Source organism: Melanerpes formicivorus, unplaced genomic scaffold, assembly GCF_026170545.1.
Source record: "Melanerpes formicivorus ecotype bairdi unplaced genomic scaffold, bMelFor1.0.p_v2 SCAF_68, whole genome shotgun sequence".
NCBI classification, from domain to species: Eukaryota; Metazoa; Chordata; class Aves; order Piciformes; family Picidae; genus Melanerpes; species Melanerpes formicivorus.
Genome location: NW_027142420.1, coordinates 1,930,755 through 1,948,593, shown reverse-complemented (window position 1 = coordinate 1,948,593; position 17,839 = coordinate 1,930,755). Strand labels below are relative to the sequence as shown.

Below are 17,839 nucleotides of genomic sequence, written 5' to 3'. Positions count from 1 at the left end.
GGAGATTTCCTTGCCTGATCACAGCAGTCCCTGCCTTAGCTTCTCTCAGCTGCTAGCACTGCAGCTCCTAGCACTGCAGCTCCTTGGCCAGGGCAGGTTTTCTCCACTCATTCCTGGCCTAGGCTGCTGCCAGCCTCTGCAGCTGCTCTGGAGAGAGCCTCCTGGGTCCAGGGGCAGGAAAGCTCTGAGCTTTCTGGCTCTTCAGCTTGGCTTTTGCCTAATGCTCTCCCCAGCAGGAGAAGGACACAGAGCTGCTGGAGAGAGTCCAGAGGAGGCCACAGAGGTGATCCAAGGGCTGGAGCAGCTCTGCTGTGAGCACAGGCTGAGGGAGCTGGGGCTCTGCAGCCTGCAGAGGAGAAGGCTCCAGGGGCACCTCAGAGCTGCTGCCAGGAGCTGAAGGGATCCTGCAGGGAGGCTGCAGAGGGACTTGCCATCAGGGGGTCCAGAGACAGGCCAAGGGGGAATGGTTTGAAGCTGAGGCAGAGCAGGGTCAGACTGGAGCTGAGGAAGAAGTTCTTCAGCAGGAGGCTGCTGAGACTCTGGCCCAGGCTGCCCAGGGAGGCTGTGGCTGCCTCCTGCCTGGGGGTGCTGAAGGCCAGGCTGGATGAGGCCTTGAGCAGCTGAGTGTAGCTGAGAGGTGTCCCTGGGCATGGAGGGGAGGTTGGGGCAGCTGAGCTCTGAGCTCCCTTCAGCCTGAGCCCTGCTGGGATCCCAAAGGAGTCTGCTGGCCTTGGAGGTGAGGTGTTGGCCAGCAGAGGAGCAGAGAGAGCTCACCACTACAGGACTGTGCCTGCTCATCCCCAGTGATGCTTGGCCACAAGTGATTGCTGAGCAGCAGTCAGGCACTTGGCTTCCCCTGGGACAGCTGCTGGGGAAATCCAAATCTGCCTCAAGATGCCTTCAGGCCTAGGGCAGGGGGTTGGACCCTTGGGTGCAAGTGGGGCTGTGGCCTGGGGCTTCTCCCCTCCCTCTCTCCCTCCCTCCCTCCCTCAGCACTTGCTCCTGCTGGCAGCAGGCAGGGCAGTTGTGAGGTGCAGCCAGCCCTGCAGGGAAGCAGCTGTGTGCCCACATGGCCACCACTCATGGTCATCACTCAGTCCCCTTGCAGTGGCACATGGAAACAGCTGGGAGCTTGCTGGGGCTTCCTTTGGCCATTTCAGCTTTGGGTTGGCTTTTCCTCCATCAACTGCAAAGTGTGGCTGCAGCAGCTGGGGACTGAAGCAGGCAGCACCACAGTGTGTCAGTGTCCTTCCCTGTCTGGCTGCAGCAGCCACAGGAGAGGCAATCAGGCTCTGCAAAGTACTGGGGGGCTCAAACCTGCCCTCAGCTTTTGTGTGCTTGCCTTGGAGGGGGGCAGGAGGGGTTAAGAGAAGTCTTTGGGGAAGTCCTGCTGTAAGTAAAAGGTTTTTCCTGCTCCTTTGTGTTGCTTCACTCTCAGCATCTGCCTGGATGCTGCTGGGCTTGTGCTGGGGAGCTGAGCAGCAGGCTGGGGGAGACTTTCATTTCCAGGCTGTGAGAGAGAGATGTGTTAGCAGCTGGGAACAGGCTGAGGAGTAAAGCCCTGGAGGTGAAGCTGTTTGCATCACTTTGTGTAGTGTGGCTTGGATCCACTCTGCTGTGTGCCTCCCCTCTTGGGCAGGAACAAGTCCTGCTGCTGTTTGGCAGCAGTGCTGGACCTTCCTCCTCCTCCTCATGACAAACCACAGCTTTGGGTCACACTGGAGGAGAAGGCTGCAGGTAACTGCAGGAAAACTCCAGCTCTGCCCTGCTGAGACCACCCCTGGAATATGGCATCCAGCTCTGGGCTGCCCAGCTCAGGAGGGACAGGGATCTGCTGGAGAGAGTCCAAGGGAGGCTGCAAGGCTGCTGAAGGGACTGCAGCACTGCCTGGGGAGGAGAGGCTGAGAGCCCTGGGGCTGTTCAGTCTGGAGAGGAGAATCCTGAGAGGGATCTGATCAATGTCTATCAATAGCTGAGGGCTGGGGGTCAGGAGGCAGGGGACAGGGACAGGCTCTGCTCAGTTGCACCCTGGGATAGGACAAGGAGCAATGGATGGAAACTGCAGCACAGGAGGTTCCAGCTCAACATGAGGAGGAACTTCTTCCCTGGGAGGGTTCCAGAGCCCTGGAGCAGGCTGCCCAGAGAGGTTGTGGAGTCTCCTTCTCTGGAGCCTTTCCAGCCCTGTCTGGATGTGTTCTGTGTGCCCTGTGCTGGGTTCTCTGCTCCTGCTCTGGCAGGGGCTTGGACTCCATGATCCTTCCAACCCCTGACCTCCTCTGATCCTCTACAGGGAGGGAAGAGACAAAGCTGTCTGCCTCCATTTGTTACTCTTCATAGTTTCACTTAGCACACCCCAAGGTCAAGGCAAGAACTGGAGAGCACTCAGCTGGCAGAGAGGTGCCAAAGGCCTTCTTTATTCTTCTCACTTAAGTCAGTCCTGGTTCATTCACTTGGAAGCTGCTGGCAGCAGTGGCTGCAGCACAGCCCTGCAGCACCTGGCACACAGAGCTGACCTGCTGCTGCAAGAGGCTGACCACAGCTGGGCCTGTGACTTCCTGAACTGAGTGCTGAGGAGCAGGAAGTGGCCTTTGTGGATGGGGAAGCCAAAGTTCCTGCTGCCTCAGGGGCTGATGGCAAATCCCTGTGTGGGCTCCAGGGCAAGCAGGCTTTACACAGCAGAGAAATCCTCCCTGCAGGAGTCCTCTCTTGGGCTGCAAGCTGGCCCCTCTGCCAGGTAGGTGCAGCAGGAACTTGGCTCTCCTGGGCTCTCTTGGCAGGATTTACACTGTGCAGCTGCCAGCACCCTCAGCTGCCTCCCTAGCACCTTGTCCTGTACAGAATCTACACAGCCAAGAGCACTCTCACCTTGACTCTTACCTAAAGTGCATCTCCAATCCAGGAGAAAGACCATGGAGGAGCAGCCCTGGGGAGACCCAGCAGCTGGGCAGGGGCTGTGGAGGCTCTCAGGGAGTGACAGGGCTGGGGGCAGTGGAAATGAAACTAGAAGTGGGTTGGAGCTGGCTGAGCCTTGGGGTCCCTTCCAGGCCTGGCAGTGCTGTGGTTCTGTGTGAGGAGCTGTGCAGTACAGCTGCTCTGGCAGCCCTGGGCACTGCCCCTCAGGGGGGCCCTTGGGGTTGTGTCCAGCAGTGGCACAGACTGGGCAGGAGAGAAGAATAAATCAGTCAGCTGCTCTCAGGTCTGCCTTGGGTCCCCAGAGCCCCTCAGCCACGTAAGCAGGGCAGGCTGCAGAGCTGGGCTGAGGAGAACCTCAGCAGGTTCAGTAAGGCAAAGTGGGAGGTCCTGCACCTCACTCAGGGCATTGCCAGACACCAGTCCAGGCTGGGGCACGATGAGAGTGAGAAAAGGGCTTGGGGGTGCTGGGGGGGAGAAGCTGGGCTGGAGCAGGCAGGGTGAGACTGCAGCACAGGAGGCCAAGGGCAGCCTGGGCTGCATCCAAAGCAGTGCAGCCAGAGATGGAGAGAGAGGATCCTGCCCCTCTGCTCTGCTCTGGGGAGACCTCACCTGGAGCACTGCAGCCAGCTCTGGAGCCCTCAGCACAGGAAGGAGCTGGAGCTGATGGAGCAGCTCCAGAGGAGGGCCAGGAAAATGCTCAGGGGGTTGGAGCAGCTCTGCTGTGGGGACAGGCTGAGGGAGCTGGGGGTGTTCAGCCTGCAGAGGAGAAGGCTCCAGGCAGACCTAACAGCAGCCTGCCAGGACCTGAAGGGCTCCAAGCAGGCTGCAGAGGGACTGTTCCCAAAGGCCTGCAGGGACAGGAGCAGGGACAATGGTTTGAAATGAGAGCAGAGCAGATTGAGATTGGATGTGAGGAACAAGCTCTGCACCAGGAGGCTGCTGGAACACTGCAGCAGGTTGCCTGGGGGGGTGGCTGAGGCTCCATCCCTGGAGCTATCCCAGGTGAGGCTGGACAGGGCTGTGAGCAACCTGATCTGGTGGAGGATGTCCCTGCTGAGTGCAGGGGGTTGGACTGGATGAGCTCTGGAGGAGCCTTCCAGCCCAGAGCACTCTATGGTAGGTCCCCTGTGTGAACAAGTTCCCCCTTAAGCCAGGTGAGCAGGGCAGGGTGTCCCAGGCTGCAGCACTCAGAGCAAACCCTGGGCTCATCCCTTCTTCCCTTCACCAAGGTCAGCCTGTGGGCAGCAGGACTCACAGCTCTGAAGGAGGGTTGCAAACCATTTCAGTTCATCCTAGGGTCTGTTACTGGAACACTCAGGTTTCAGGAGCTTGACTCCTTCCTGGTCAGGCTGTGCACACAGAGAAGGGCAGGGCAGGAGCTGAGGGGCTTCCAGCCACAAGGAGCAGGACCTCCTTCTCCTGGGGGGATGCTCTACTGAAATACTCAGCTCCATTGATCATCTGTTGGTGAAGCTGTGCTGAATGTGAGGTGCTGCAGCCTCCTGAGCAGCTGCTTGGTCACCACAGCTGCAGAGGAAGCTGTGCTGCTGGCAGCCAGGGTGCTGGGCAATGCACCCAGCCCTCACCACCAGCAGGAACTTCAGCAGCCACAACCTCCTTTCTGCCCCAAGCAGAGCCAGAAGAGTCTCTCCTCACTGCACAGGTGACACTAAACAGCCTTTGGAAGGCAGAGGAGAGGGGCTGGGGGCTGGGGGCCGGCTGTGTGAGATGGAGACGTGCTGAAGGAAGAGAAGATCTCTGCCTGCCATCCCTCAGCCTCCCGAGTTCCCTGGGGAAAGCAGCTCTGGCACAGCCCCAGCCTTCACTCTTGCATTTCTCCAGGGCAGAGGTCCTTGCCAGCTGCCTGCTAGGAGCAGTCTCTGGGCTGGAGGTTGTGCACCAGGTGGTTTCTCCTCTGGCTGGTGAGGGATTCGATGGTTTTGTGTGCCTGCTCCAGCTGCAGCCTTAGGCCTTCGTTGACCACCTTCAGAGTGTTCCTTTCCTGGAGGACAACAACAACAGATGCCAGCATCTTAGGCTGATTGCCTGCTGGTGATGTGCAGCTCCAGTGGCATGAAGAGCACAGAGTTGTTTCTGGGGGAAGAGACCTCTGGGATCACCCAGTCCAGCCATCAACCCACCACCACCATGGCCACTAAGCCCCAGGTGCCACAGCTGCACACCTCTGGAGCACCTCCAGGGCTGGGGACTCCACCACCTCCCTGGGCAGCCTCTGCCAGCCCCTCACCACCCTGGCAGTGAAGACATTTGTCCTGATCACAGTCTCACAGCACACTAGAGGCTGGAAGGGGCCTCCAGAGCCCATCCTGTCCAACCCCCCTGCCAGAGCAGCATCACCCAGGGCAGGCTGCACAGGAAGGCATCCAGGTGGGGTTGGAAAGGCTCCAGAGAAGGAGACTCCACAACCTCTCTGGGCAGCCTGCTCCAGGCTCTGCCACCCTCACTGGCAAGAAGTTTCTCCTCATGTTGAGCTGAAACCTTCTCTGTTCAAATTTGTCCCTGTTGTTCCTTGGCTTATTGCTGTGCACCACCAGCAAGGGCTTGGCCCCCTCCACTTGCCCCCCACTCCTCAGCTATTGATAGCCATTGATCAGATCCCTCTCAGCCTTCTCCTCTCCAGGCTAAACAGCCCCAGGGCTCTCAGCCTCTCCTCACAGGGGAGATGCTCAGGTCCCCTAAGCATCCTTGTGACTCTCTATTGGATTCTCTCCAACCTCAGCCTCCCCTGGCACAATTTGAGGCCATTCCCTCTCCTTCCATCACCTCAGACTAGGGAGCAGAGCCCAACCCTCACCTCACTGCAACCTCCTGCCAGGGAGCTGCAGAGAGCAATGAGGTCTCCCCTCAGCCTTCTGCAGACTGAGCAACCCCAGCTGCTTCTCCCCAGCCCTGTTCTCCAGACCCTTCCTCCCCTTGCAAGGGCACTCAGTGCTGTTTGCAACAGCCCCAAGTACCTCTCAGCTGTTATTTAGAAGCCATTCAGGCAAGGCTGAAACAAAACAAAAGGAGCTGTAGCTCCTATCAGTGGCACAGAAGCAGGAACTCCTTGGAGCATTTCCATAGCCTCTCATCTGTCCTCTTAACATCTCCAGCAGCTGCTCCTTGGCAGCCATGCCCACCACCTGCATCCCTACCCTCCACTGCTCCTCTCCAAAGAGGGCAAGCAGCAGCCCAGCTCCTGCTGCACAGCTCTGCTAAGCTCTTCCCCACAGAGTTCTCATGGACAAAGTGGCTGCTGGTGGCTTGGCTGAGCAGTGCTCTGCTGGATGCTGCACTGGCAGGGCAAAAGGGCCTCAAGAGTGCTGCCCAGTGGAGTTAAACCCAGCTGGCAGCCAGGCACAAGTGCTGCTCCTCAGGGCTCAGTGCTGGCACCGCTTCTGCTTCACATCTTCATTGGTGACCTTGATGAGGACACAGAGAGTGTCAGCAGTGAGTCTGCAGATGGCACCAAGTGAGGTGAAGTTGATCTGCACCAGGGCAGGAGGCTCTGCAGAGGGACCTGGAGAGGTTGGATCCATGGCCAAGGTCAACAGCAGGAGCTGCAACCAGGCCAAGTGCCAGCTCCTGCACTTGGGGCACAACAACCCCAAGCAAGGCTCCAGCCTGGGGGCAGTGTGGCTGGAAAGCTGCTGGCAGAAAGGGACCTGGGGGTGCTGAGGGACAAGCAGCTGAACAGGAGCCAGCAGTGTGCCCAGGGGGCCAAGAGAGCCAAAGGCCTCCTGGCTGGGATCAGCAATGCTGTGTCCAGAGGAGCAGGGAGGGGATTGTCCCCTGGGACTCAGCTCTGGGGAGGCCACACCTGGAGCATTGTGTCCAGTTTGGGGCAGCTCAGTGCAAGAGAGATGTGGAGGTGCTGGAGCCAGGGCAGAGCAGGGCAAGGAAGCTGGGAAGGGCCTGGGGAAGAAATCTGCTGGAGAGCAACTGAAGGAGCTGGGGATGGTTAGTGTGGAGAAGAGGAGGCTGAGGGAGACCTCACTGCTGTCTACAACTACCTGAAAGGAGGCTGTGGAGAGGCTGCTGCTGGTCTCTTCTCCCAGGGAATCAGTGACAGAACAAGAGGCAATGGCCTCAAGCTGCCCCTGGGGAGGTTTAGAGTGGGCAGCAGGAAGAAGTTTTTGCCATCAAGAGTGGTGAGGGACTGGAATGTGCTGCCCAGGGAGGTGGCTGAGTCCCCAAGCCTGGCTGTGTTTCAGGGTGGTTTGGATGTGGTGTTTGGGGCTGTGGTTAGGGTGAGCCTTGCAGAGCAGGGCTCTGGGCTGGGTGATCCTGAGGGTCTCTTCCAGCCTGGATGTTCCTGTGCCTCTGATCTCTGTGGTCTCTGTGTGATCTGGGTGGTCTCTGTGAGCCATTCTAGGGCTCTGTGACTGCCCTGACAACCACCTGCAGTGGGTAAGGGGACACCTTCCCCCCCAGCCCCTTCCCCCCAGCCCCTCCCCAGCACTGCTGTGTGCAGCAGCCTGCATGGCACCGTCTGAGTACCTGCTCCAGCTCCTGGTAGGAGGGCTTGCAGCTGGGCTGCTCCTCCTTTGCCCTGTGGCTGCAGTCCTTGTTCTCCCACTTGACATAAGCCTTCCTGCGGCCCAGGAGGGGGCTTGGCCAGGGGGAGGCCGGAGCAGCCTGCAGGTAAGGAGCATTCTCTGCCCCCCTGTGGTCTTTCTTCTCTGCCTGCCTGCGAGAGGCAGCAGCAGCAGCCAGCAGCATGAGCTCAGTCTGGGTGCTTTTATGCACCACAGCTGGCTTCAGCCTCACTGAGATCTTCTGAGCTGAGGAACCCATGAGCATAATGGTTCTGTCCTTGCTGTCCTCACTGTGCTCCACCACTTCTCCATTAGGAAAGGTGAATGCTCCTTCTTCTTGCCCTGTGGGAGAAGATGTGGTAAGTGGAGTCAGGAGCTCAGCCCAGGGAAAGAGAACCAGGCAGCACAGTGAACAAGCTTGGCAGTGGGCTGCCCAGGGAGGTGGTGCAGTCCCCATCCCTGGAGGTGTTCAGGAAGAGCCTGGATGAGGCCCTTGGTGCCATGGTTTGGTTGATCAGATGGTGTTGGGTGAGAGGTTGGACTGGATGAGCTCAAAGGTCTTTTCCAGCCTGGTCAAGTCAATTCAATTCAATTCAATTCAATTCAATTCAATTCAATTCAATTCAATTCAATTCAATTCAATTCAATTCAATTCAATTCAATTCAATTCAATTCAATTCAATTCAATTCAATTCAATTCAATTCAATTCAATTCAATTCAATTCAATTCAATTCAATTCAATTCAATTCAATTCAATTCAATTCAACTCAGTTCAGTTCAGTTCAATTCAATTCAATTCAATTCAGTTCAGTTCAGTTCAGTTCAATTCAATTCAATTCAATTCAGATCAATTCAATTCAATCCTGTTCTTTTCTGTTCTAAGAAGCTCTTCCCCATGAGGGTGGTAGAACACTGCCTCAGGTTGCCCAGGGAGGCAGTTGAGGCTCCATCTCTGGAGCTATTGAAGGTGAGGCTCAACAGGGCTCTGAGCAACCTGCTGCAGTGGAGGATGTCCCTGCTGGCTGCAGGGGGGTTGTGCTGGGTGACCTCTGGAGGTCCCTTCCAACCCAAACCATTCCATGTTTCTATGACATGGATGACCAGAGGAGGCTTCCACCCTAAGCCTGAACTGTCAGCACTGAGAGGAGGTGCCCTGGGTGACGATGGGCAACACACCACAGGTCAGTCTGCCCCAGCATGACCCAGGGGCACTGTGCAGCTCTGAGCAGAGAGATGGGGAAGTGGCTGCACTGTGCTGCACTCAGGTGCCAAGAGGAATGGAAGCCAGCAGCATGAATCTGAAGCACAACAGGAAGGATTTGTATCAGAGTGGCAAGAAGAGGGTTTGAAGAGCACAACAGACAGGCAAAGAGCAAGATGAGAGGAAGTGGCTGTGGAGGGAGTTGGAACAGTACCAGCCAAAGGAAAGCAAGAGAAGCAGCCTGGCAGCAGCTCCAAGGCCCACACTTCCTGCTGTGGAGCCTGCAGGGGAGCTCACACTGTGGGAGGTGTTTCATGCCTGACAGAACTGCAGTGGTCTCCCCTGCTACAGCCTCAGCTGCTCCTGGCTCTAGTGGAGATGCTGCTGAAACACTGCACCTAACCCCCCAGTGGTGCTGGCAAAGGAGCACAGCAAAGCTCATCTCAGCCCTTGGAATCTTGTCACTGAGAGCTTTTCTCACCATGGAACTGTTCCTTGACTCCCACTGGGCAGAGGCTTGAAGCAAGAGCAGATGTTGGGCTGCTGTCTGCAACGGAAGTCTTGGCTCTCCTCTTGCACTCTATCACGATCAGGTCCTTGCACTGCTTGTGACAGTTCATCCCACAGTCTGGAAGCAGAGCACAGGAGACACTCACTCAGCCTGCTCTGGCACTGCCTTACCTGAGAGCCAGACACATTGCACAGAGCCACAGAAACATCCAGGCTGGAAGAGAGCCTCAGGAGCACCCAGCCCAACCCAGAGCCCTGCTCTGCAAGGCTCAGCCCTAACCAGAGCCCCAAGCACCACATCCAAACCACCCTGAAACACAGCCAGGCCTGGGGACTCAGCCACCTCCCTGGGCAGCACATTCCAGTCCCTCACCACTCTTGATGGCAAAAACTTCTTCCTACTGTCCAATCTAAACCTGCCCAGGGGCAGCTTGAGGCCATTGCCTCTTGTCACTAATTCCCTGTGGGAAGAGACCAGCAGCAGCCTCTCCACAACCTCCTTTCAGGTAGTTGTAGACAGCAGTGAGGTCTCCCTCAGCCTCCTCTTCTCCACACTAACCATCCCCAGCTCCTTCAGTTGCTCTCCAGCAGATTCCTTCTCCAGGCCCTTCCCAGCTTCCTTGCCCTGCTCTGCCCTGGCTCCAGATTTGCTCTTTCACCTCTTCCAGGAGCTGACAGTTGTGTGACTGTGCTCATTCCCCTCCTGCCCCAGCTCCCATGCTGTGCTGCAGTTGGTCTCCTCCTCCCTCAGAGGCCAGGTGAAATGATGTCCACAGGATCCCAGGGTGACCATGGGGGGTTTCCACCCACCAGCAAGTTTAGACTGGAATTCAGCAGAGGTGCTTTCTTACCTTTGCATCTGTATCCTTGCTTAATGACTCCCCACAGCTGAAATTCAAACAGAAAGACCAGGGATTAACAGGGTGCCCTGGGCACCAGGTACCTCCAGGTAAGACAAGAAAACCCACTGGGAGCTCCACTCACTTGCAAGGTCTCAGCACCTGCAGGAGACCCTTTCAGGCAAGGTTAAAAGCTGAACTCTTTCCCTCTTTAGCATAAGGTCAAGGGAATATTTCATGTGTGGTCCTGGATCAAAACCAAGACACCTTGAGCCTGTCTCTGCTGAGCATATCAGCAGCTCCCAGGGAGGCTGTGGAGCTGGAGCAGAGGAAGAATTCTCTCCCAGCACTTCTGTACCTTGAGCCAGTCTCTACTGAGCACATCAGCAGCTCCCAGAGAGGCTGTGGGGCTGGAGCAGAGGAAGAACTCTCTCCCAGCACCTTTGCACCTTGAGCCTGACTCTGCTGAGCACATCAGCAGCTCTGGCAGCTCCCAGGGAGGCTGTGGGGCTGGAGCAGGTGGAGAATTCTCTCCCAGCATCCTTGTTTGATGCCAGCTGAACTGAGGCTTGGTAGGACACTCAGTTCTACTGAATCTTTCTGGGACACAGGCAGGGGGCAGGAAATGTCTGTGCCAGGACGTGGAAGGCTCTAGAACTGGAAACTCTGCCTGAGGCAGTGTGTGGTCACACCACTCCCCACCACCACCACCAGGGAGGAGACACCTTCAAACAGGTAATGGCAGTGCCAAGAGGGGGGTAAAGGGCTCCAAGAGCTTCACAGCCAGAAGCCTGCTGCTCTACAATGCTTCACTGCTGTCTTCTACAGACCCCTCAGGAGCAAGTTCTGCACCATGAGGGTGATGGAACATTGCCAGGGCTCAGAAGGAAAAGAGGTGAAGCAGGGATGCAAAGACAAACTCTTTACCTCTCACTCTCTCTCTCCATCAGTTTTGGAATCCACCACCTGAGCTCACCTGAGGGTTTCCAGTGAAGCAGGTGACCCAAAAGAGCCAGAAAAAGCAGTGGCTGCTGGTGAAGCACAGGAGAGGCTCACTGCAGGCTCCACCAATAAAACTGAGTGGAGTCCCTGGCAGAAAAGGACTCCCTGGCTCCTTGGAACAATGACTCTGGAAGCAGGGCACAGAAGTGATCAGGGGGTTGGAGCAGCTCTGCTGTGAGCACAGGCTGAGGGAGCTGGGGGTGTGCAGCCTGCAGAGGAGAAGGCTCCAGGCAGACCTAACAGCAGCCTGCCAGGACCTGAAGGGGCTCCAAGCAGGCTGCAGAGAGACTGCTCCCAAAGGCCTGCAGGGACAGGAGCAGGGACAATGGTTTGAAATGAGAGCAGAGCAGATTGAGATTGGATGTGAGGAACAAGTTCTGCAGCAGGAGGCTGCTGGAACACTGCAGCAGGTTGCCCAGGGAGGTGGTTGAGGCTCCATGCCTGGAGCTGTTCAAGGTGAGGCTGGACAGGGCTGTGAGCAGCCTGATCTGGTGGGGGATGTCCCTGCTGAGTGCAGACTGGATGACCTTGGGAGGTGCCTTCCAGCCCAAAGCATTCTCTGATTTGATGATTTCTGTGTGTGACACACCTCCTTTTTATGAGATTAAAAAAATAGAGAGAGAGAGGGAGAGGGAGAGGGAGAGAGAGAGAGAGAGAGAGAGGGAGAGCATTATTCCAAACCAAGCACAGCAGCACTGACTCAAAACCCCCAAACTGGAGCTTACAAATCCAGCACAGTTGTCACAGAAAGTAGGCCTCAGGTAAGTGGTCTCTTGAAAGTTGTGAGCAAAGCCAAGTCCCAGCTTGGAGTAGATGGAGCTGGCCCTCATGAAGTAAGCTGTGATTTCATCCCTGCTGATCAGCCCTTCCCTGCAGACAGACAAGAGGAGGCATTGGCCACACGTCCAGGGGGAGCCTGACCACAACCTTCCCTCACAGCTCTGCTGCTTCACAGAACACAGAATCAGGCAGGTTGGAGAGGACCTCAGAGAGCACCCAGTCCAACCCAGCACCCAGCACCATCTGATCAACCAAACCCTGGCACCAAGTGCCTCAGCCAGGCTCTTCCTAAGCACCTCCAGGGATGGGGACTCCACCACCCCCCTGGGCAGCACATCCCAATGCCCAATCTCTCTTGCTGGGAAGAATTTCTTCCTCACCTCCAGCCTAAACCTCCCCTGGCACAGCTTGAGACTGTGTCCTCTTGTTCTGGTGCTGGCTGCCTGGGAGAAGAGACCAACCCCCACCTGGCTACAACCTCCCTTCAGGGATTTATGGAGAGCAAGAAGGTCTCCCCTGAGCCTCCTCTTCTCCAGGCTAAGCAACCCCAGCTCCCTCAGCCTCTCCTCCCAGGGCTGTGCTCCAGACCCCTCCCCAGCTCTGTTGCCCTTCTCTGGACACCTTCCAGCACCTCAACATCTTTCCTAACCTGATGGGCCCAGAACTGAGCTGTGTGTTTGGTCTCATTGGGTCTTCACACAGCAGTCCACACTCACTTCTTACACACAGGCTGCCCAGGGAGGTGGTGGAAGCCTCCTGCCTGGAGGTGTTTGCAGCCAGGCTGGATGTGGCTGTGAGCAACCTGCTGTGGTGTGAGGTGTCCCTGCCCATGGCAGGGGGTTGGAGCTGGCTGAGCCTTGAGGTCCCTTCCAGCCCTGACAATTATTCTCTGACTCTATGTTTTCCTGCCTTTTCTTCTACTCCTTTTGCAGTGCTTCAGGCAGGACAAGGTTTGTTTGAAGGAGGAAAAAGAAAGTTGCTCACAGACAGCCCTGCACAAGCAGAAAGAAAATGAAATGGAATGTGTAGTCCTGATGACAGAGGAGGCTGAGAGGAGACCTCATTGCTCTCCACACCTGGAGCATTGTGTCCAGTTTGGGGCAGCTCAGTGCAAGAGAGATGTGGAGGTGCTGGAGCCAGGGCAGAGCAGGGCAAGGAAGCTGGGAAGGGCCTGGGGAAGAAATCTGCTGGAGAGCAACTGAAGGAGCTGGGGATGGTTAGTGTGGAGAAGAGGAGGCTGAGGGAGACCTCACTGCTGTCTACAACTACCTGAAAGGAGGTTGTGGAGAGGCTGCTGCTGGTCTCTTCCCACAGGGAATTAGTGACAAGAGGGAATGGTCTCAAGCTGCAGCAGGGTTAGACTGGACATGATGAAACATTTCTTCCCATCAAGAGTGGTCAGGGACTGGAATGTGCTGCCCAGGGAGGGGGTGGAGTCCCCAAGCCTGGCTGTGTTTCAGGGTGGTTTGGCTGTGGTGCTTGGGGCTGTGGTTTAGGGGTGAGCCTTGTAGAGCAGGGCTCTGGGTTGGGCTTGGTGCTCCTGAGGCTCTTTTCCAACCTGACTGTTTCTGTGGCTCTGTGACATTGGCACCCTGAGGCAATCACATTGAAACAGAAAAAAAAAAACCCAACCAACCAAAACAACCCCACAGAAACCCAGAACAACAACAACAACAACTCCCAACCCAAACCAAACCAACAAACAAAGCAAAGCAAAGCAAAGCAAACCAAAATAAACCAAACCAAAACAAAACAAAATAAACCAAACCAAACCAACCAAACCAAACCAAAATAAACCAAAATAAACCAAACCAAAGCAAAATAAACCAAACCAAAACAAAACAAAGCAAAGCAAAGCAAAATAAACCAAAACAAAACAAAATAAACCAAACCAAAGCAAAATAAACCAAACCAAACCAAAATAAACCAAACCAAACCAAAGTAAACCAAACCAAAACAAAATAAACCAAACCAAAGCAAAATAAACCAAACCAAACCAAACCAAACCAAACCAAAATAAACCAAACCAAACCAAAGTAAACCAAACCAAACTAAACCAAACCAAACCAAAACAAAACAAAATAAACCAAACCAAAATAAACCAAACCAAAACAAAAGAAAATAAACCAAACCAACCAAACCAAACTGAACCAAACCAAACCAAAACGAACCAAACCAAACCAAACCAAAATAAACCAAACCAAACCAAACCAAAATGAACCAAACCAACCAAACCAAACCATTAAAGACCCCTCAGAAACACCCCCAAACCCCCACCCCAGCCCCCTCCCAAGAAGCAGAGGCTGCCAGGCAGCTAGGCAGAGCCAGAGCTAGGTACTCACCAGTCCTTAGCCATCACACAGAATGAGAAGGGGAAGCTGGCAGCTATCTTCTCAAACTCCTCCTGGGAGATGTATCCATCCTGATCATGGTCATAGTTTTTGAAGACAGACTGTGCAAGACAGGAGTGGAATGGGTGACAGCAAGCATGGGCTGCATGGCAAAGCCTCCCCAGCAGGCAGGGATTTCCTCCACCTCTTTCTCCCAGGGCTCTCTCTGGGTTGTTGGGGTTTTGTTTGACTTCAGGCTAAAGAAGCCTTCAAGTCTTCATTTGCAGCAAGATGGAGAGAGGTCAACACAGGCTGAGCTAGCTGCTTCCCTGCACAGGGACAGCTCTCTTCTGTGTTGCTTCCAGACCTTTATCTGCTTCAAGATCATGAAGTTCTGCAGCAGGAGGCTGCTGGAACACTGCCACAGGTTGCCCAGGGAGGTGGTTGAGGCTCCATCCCTGCAGATATTCAGGCTGAGCCTCAATAGGGCTCTGAGCAACCTGATCCAGAGGAGGATGTCCCTGCTGACTGGATGAACTTTGGAGGTCCCTTCCAACCCAACCCATTCTATGATCCTCTGTCAAGGCCTCCATATCTCCAGCTGCCACTACCACTCCATCAGTGCCCTCAGTGAGTGATGATCCCTGCAGCCAGATCACTGCAAGCTGCCTGCCCTACTCCATCAGCTCAGTGTCAGGTTAAAAGCAGTTCTGTGCCAGGATTCTCATCTAGATGCCTGTCTTCACTTGTGGAACCACCTCAGACTCTGTCCCTCAGGCAAGGAGCACACCTAGGCCAGATCTAGAGCTCCATTCCCAAACAGCATCTATCAAAGGGCACCCAGGAATGTGGCAAGGGGTCAGAAGGAAAAGAGGTGAAGCAGGGATGCAAAGACAAACTCTTTACCTCTCACTCTCTCTCTCCATCAGTTTTGGAATCCACCACCTGAGCTCACCTGAGGGTTTCCAGTGAAGCAGGTGACCCAAAAGAGCCAGAAAAAGCAGTGGCTGCTGGTGAAGCACAGGAGAGGCTCACTGCAGGCTCCACCAATAAAACTGGAGCGGAGTCCCTGGCAGAAAAGGACTCCCTGGCTCCTTGGAACAATGACTCTGGAAGCAGGGCACAGAAGTGATCAGGGGGTTGGAGCAGCTCTGCTGGGAGCACAGGCTGAGGGAGCTGGGGGTGCTCAGTCTGGAGAGGAGAAGGCTCCAGGCAGACCTAACAGCAGCCTGCCAGGACCTGAAGGGGCTACAAGCAGGCTGCTCCCAAAGGGCTGCAGGGACAGGAGCAGGGACAATGGTTTGAAATGAGAGCAGAGCAGATTGAGATTGGATGTGAGGAACAAGTTCTGCAGCAGGAGGCTGCTGGAACACTGCAGCAGGTTGCCCAGGGAGGTGGTTGAGGCTCCATCCCTGGAGCTATTCCAGGTGAGGCTGGACAGGGCTGTGAGCAACCTGATCTGGTGGAGGATGCTCCTGCTGGGTGCAGGGGGGTTGGAGCAGATGACCTTTGGAGTTCCCTTCCAGCCCAAACCATTCCATAGCTCTAAGCACACAGATGAGCATTCACAGCCCCTGCTGGCTCCTTGGCCATGGAATCTCCTCCCATGCCTCATGGGCCACTGCTGCTGCCTACAGCGAGGCAGAAACACCTACTGGTGAGGGCAGAAGTGCTTCCCAACAGCTCTGCCTCTCTTTCTGCATCTTCTCCTAGCTAAAGATTGAGTCTACAGCCGGTATGGAGGTCAGGAGGGCCAGGCATACTTACATCTACCATCCTCTGAACATGTTTGCTGATGGTCTTGGGATCAGGCTTGGGGGCTACTCCTGAGGCCCAGTCTGCAACTACTGGGGGTCTGGAAGGTGTCAAAGGCTGGAAGAAATGGAATGGAACTTCCATTAGTGCCAGATGGAAAGGTTTTTTCAGTCTTGCCTTCAGCTGTGGCCATGGAGGCTGTGTGTGACAGCCTGCTGAGCCCACAGCATGCCCTGGGCAGTCCCTTGGGAACTCAGGGGAAGCTCTTCCCTGGGCTGCCCTAACAGTGGCACAGGTCACTGTCAGCCCCAGAAACTCATCCTCAGTTCCAGGGGAGGTTTAGGCTGGAGGTGAGGAGAAAGTTCTTCCCAGCAGGAGAGATTGGCCATTGGGATGTGCTGCCCAGGGAGGTGGTGGAGTCACCATCCCTGGAGGTGTTTAGGAAGAGCCTGGCTGAGGCCCTTGGTGCCAGGGTTCAGTTGATTAGATGGTGTTGGGTGTTAAGTTGGCCTGGATGACCTCTGAGGTCTTTTCCAACCTGGTTGATTCTGTATCCTCTATTTATATCATAATATCACAGCACATTGGAGGCTGGAAGGGACCTCCAGAGACCATCCAGTCCAACCCCCCTGCCAGAGCAGCATCACCCAGGGCAGGCTGCACAGGAAGGCATCCAGGTGGGGTTGGGAAGTCTCCAGAGATGGATGCAAAGTGTGGATTGGATCATTTGGATCACAGAAGAATGATTTCCTTTGAAGGAATCAATATCCATTGGCAAGATTGGGTCTCCTGTGGTGTCTCCACACAACTTCATCTGTCTGTGTGTTCATATTACAACACTTTGATCTGGAATCAACTGTTTCATAGAGGGAAGGGTTTGAAGCTCAGGCAGAGCAGAGTTAGGCCACAAAGATGCTCCAAGGGCTGGAGCAGCTCTGCTGTGAGCACAGGCTGAGGGAGCTGGGGCTGTGCAGCCTGCAGAGGAGAAGGCTCCAGGGGGACCTCAGAGCTGCTGCCAGGAGCTGAAGGGATCCTGCAGGAAGGCTGCAGAGGGACTTTCCATCAGGGGGTCCAGAGACAGGCCAAGGGGGAATGGTTTGAAGCTGAGGCAGAGCAGGGTCAGACTGGAGCTGAGGAAGAAGTTCTTCAGCAGGAGGCTGCTGAGACTCTGGCCCAGGCTGCCCAGGGAGGCTGTGGCTGCCTCCTGCCTGGGGGTGTTGAAGGCCAGGCTGGATGAGGCCTTGAGCAGCTGAGTGTAGCTGAGAGGTGTCCCTGGGCATGGTGGGGAGGCTGGGGAGCTCTGAGCTCCCTTCCAGCCTGAGCCAGTCTGTGCTTCTATGGATTTATGCTGCTCAGCCTTGTGCTGCAGCCCAGACAGCACTGCTGGCTCTGCCTCCTTTCAAGTTATAACTGATTAGTTAACAGATCTCTGCAGCTGAGTTTTGATCTCTCACTGTTTCACACTGCCTTGTGGGACACTCACTGGGGAGGGACTCTGTAGGATGTTGGATAGTGATAGGACTGGGGGGTTGGAGCAAAACTAGAAGTGGGGAGATTCAGATTGGATGTGAGGAAGAAGTTGTTGCCCAGGAGGGTGGTGAGAGCCTGGCACAGGCTGCCCAGGGAGGTGGTGGAAGCCTCCTGCCTGGAGGTGTTTGCAGCCAGGCTGGATGTGGCTGTGAGCAAACTGCTGTGGTGTGAGGTGTCCCTGCCCATGGCAGGGGGGTTGGAGCTGGCTGAGCCTTGAGCTCCCTTCCAGCCCTGACAATTATGCTGTGATTCTGTGTTTCCCTGTCTTTTCTTCTACTCCTTCTGCAGTGCTCCAGGCAGGACAAGGTTTGTTTGAAGGAGGAAAAAGAGGAAGCTGCTCATGAAGCAGCCCTGCACAAGCTCAGTCCAGCTCAAATGTCTGCAGTTCAGCATGAACCAAACTAAAGGAAGGGGGAAAAGGCATGCAGAGGGACAGAAGT

At 55.5% G+C, this 17,839-nt stretch overlaps 1 protein-coding gene across 1 annotated transcript in view; it reads right to left on the bottom strand.

The window, feature by feature from the left end:
- Nucleotides 1-2,392: 2,392 nt before the first annotated feature.
- Nucleotides 2,393-17,839, bottom strand: part of RASGRP1 (RAS guanyl releasing protein 1) — a 48,408-nt gene continuing 32,961 nt past the window's right edge. The window contains exons 11-17 of the mRNA XM_068162914.1: nt 15,882-15,986; nt 14,127-14,236; nt 11,730-11,874; nt 10,015-10,051; nt 9,135-9,281; nt 7,414-7,793; nt 2,393-4,915 (exon numbers count right to left, since the gene is read on the bottom strand). Coding sequence (XP_068019015.1) covers nt 4,781-4,915; nt 7,414-7,793; nt 9,135-9,281; nt 10,015-10,051; nt 11,730-11,874; nt 14,127-14,236; nt 15,882-15,986 — 1,059 coding nt within the window. The 3' untranslated portion in view covers nt 2,393-4,780. The remainder of the gene's footprint in view (nt 4,916-7,413; nt 7,794-9,134; nt 9,282-10,014; nt 10,052-11,729; nt 11,875-14,126; nt 14,237-15,881; nt 15,987-17,839) is intronic.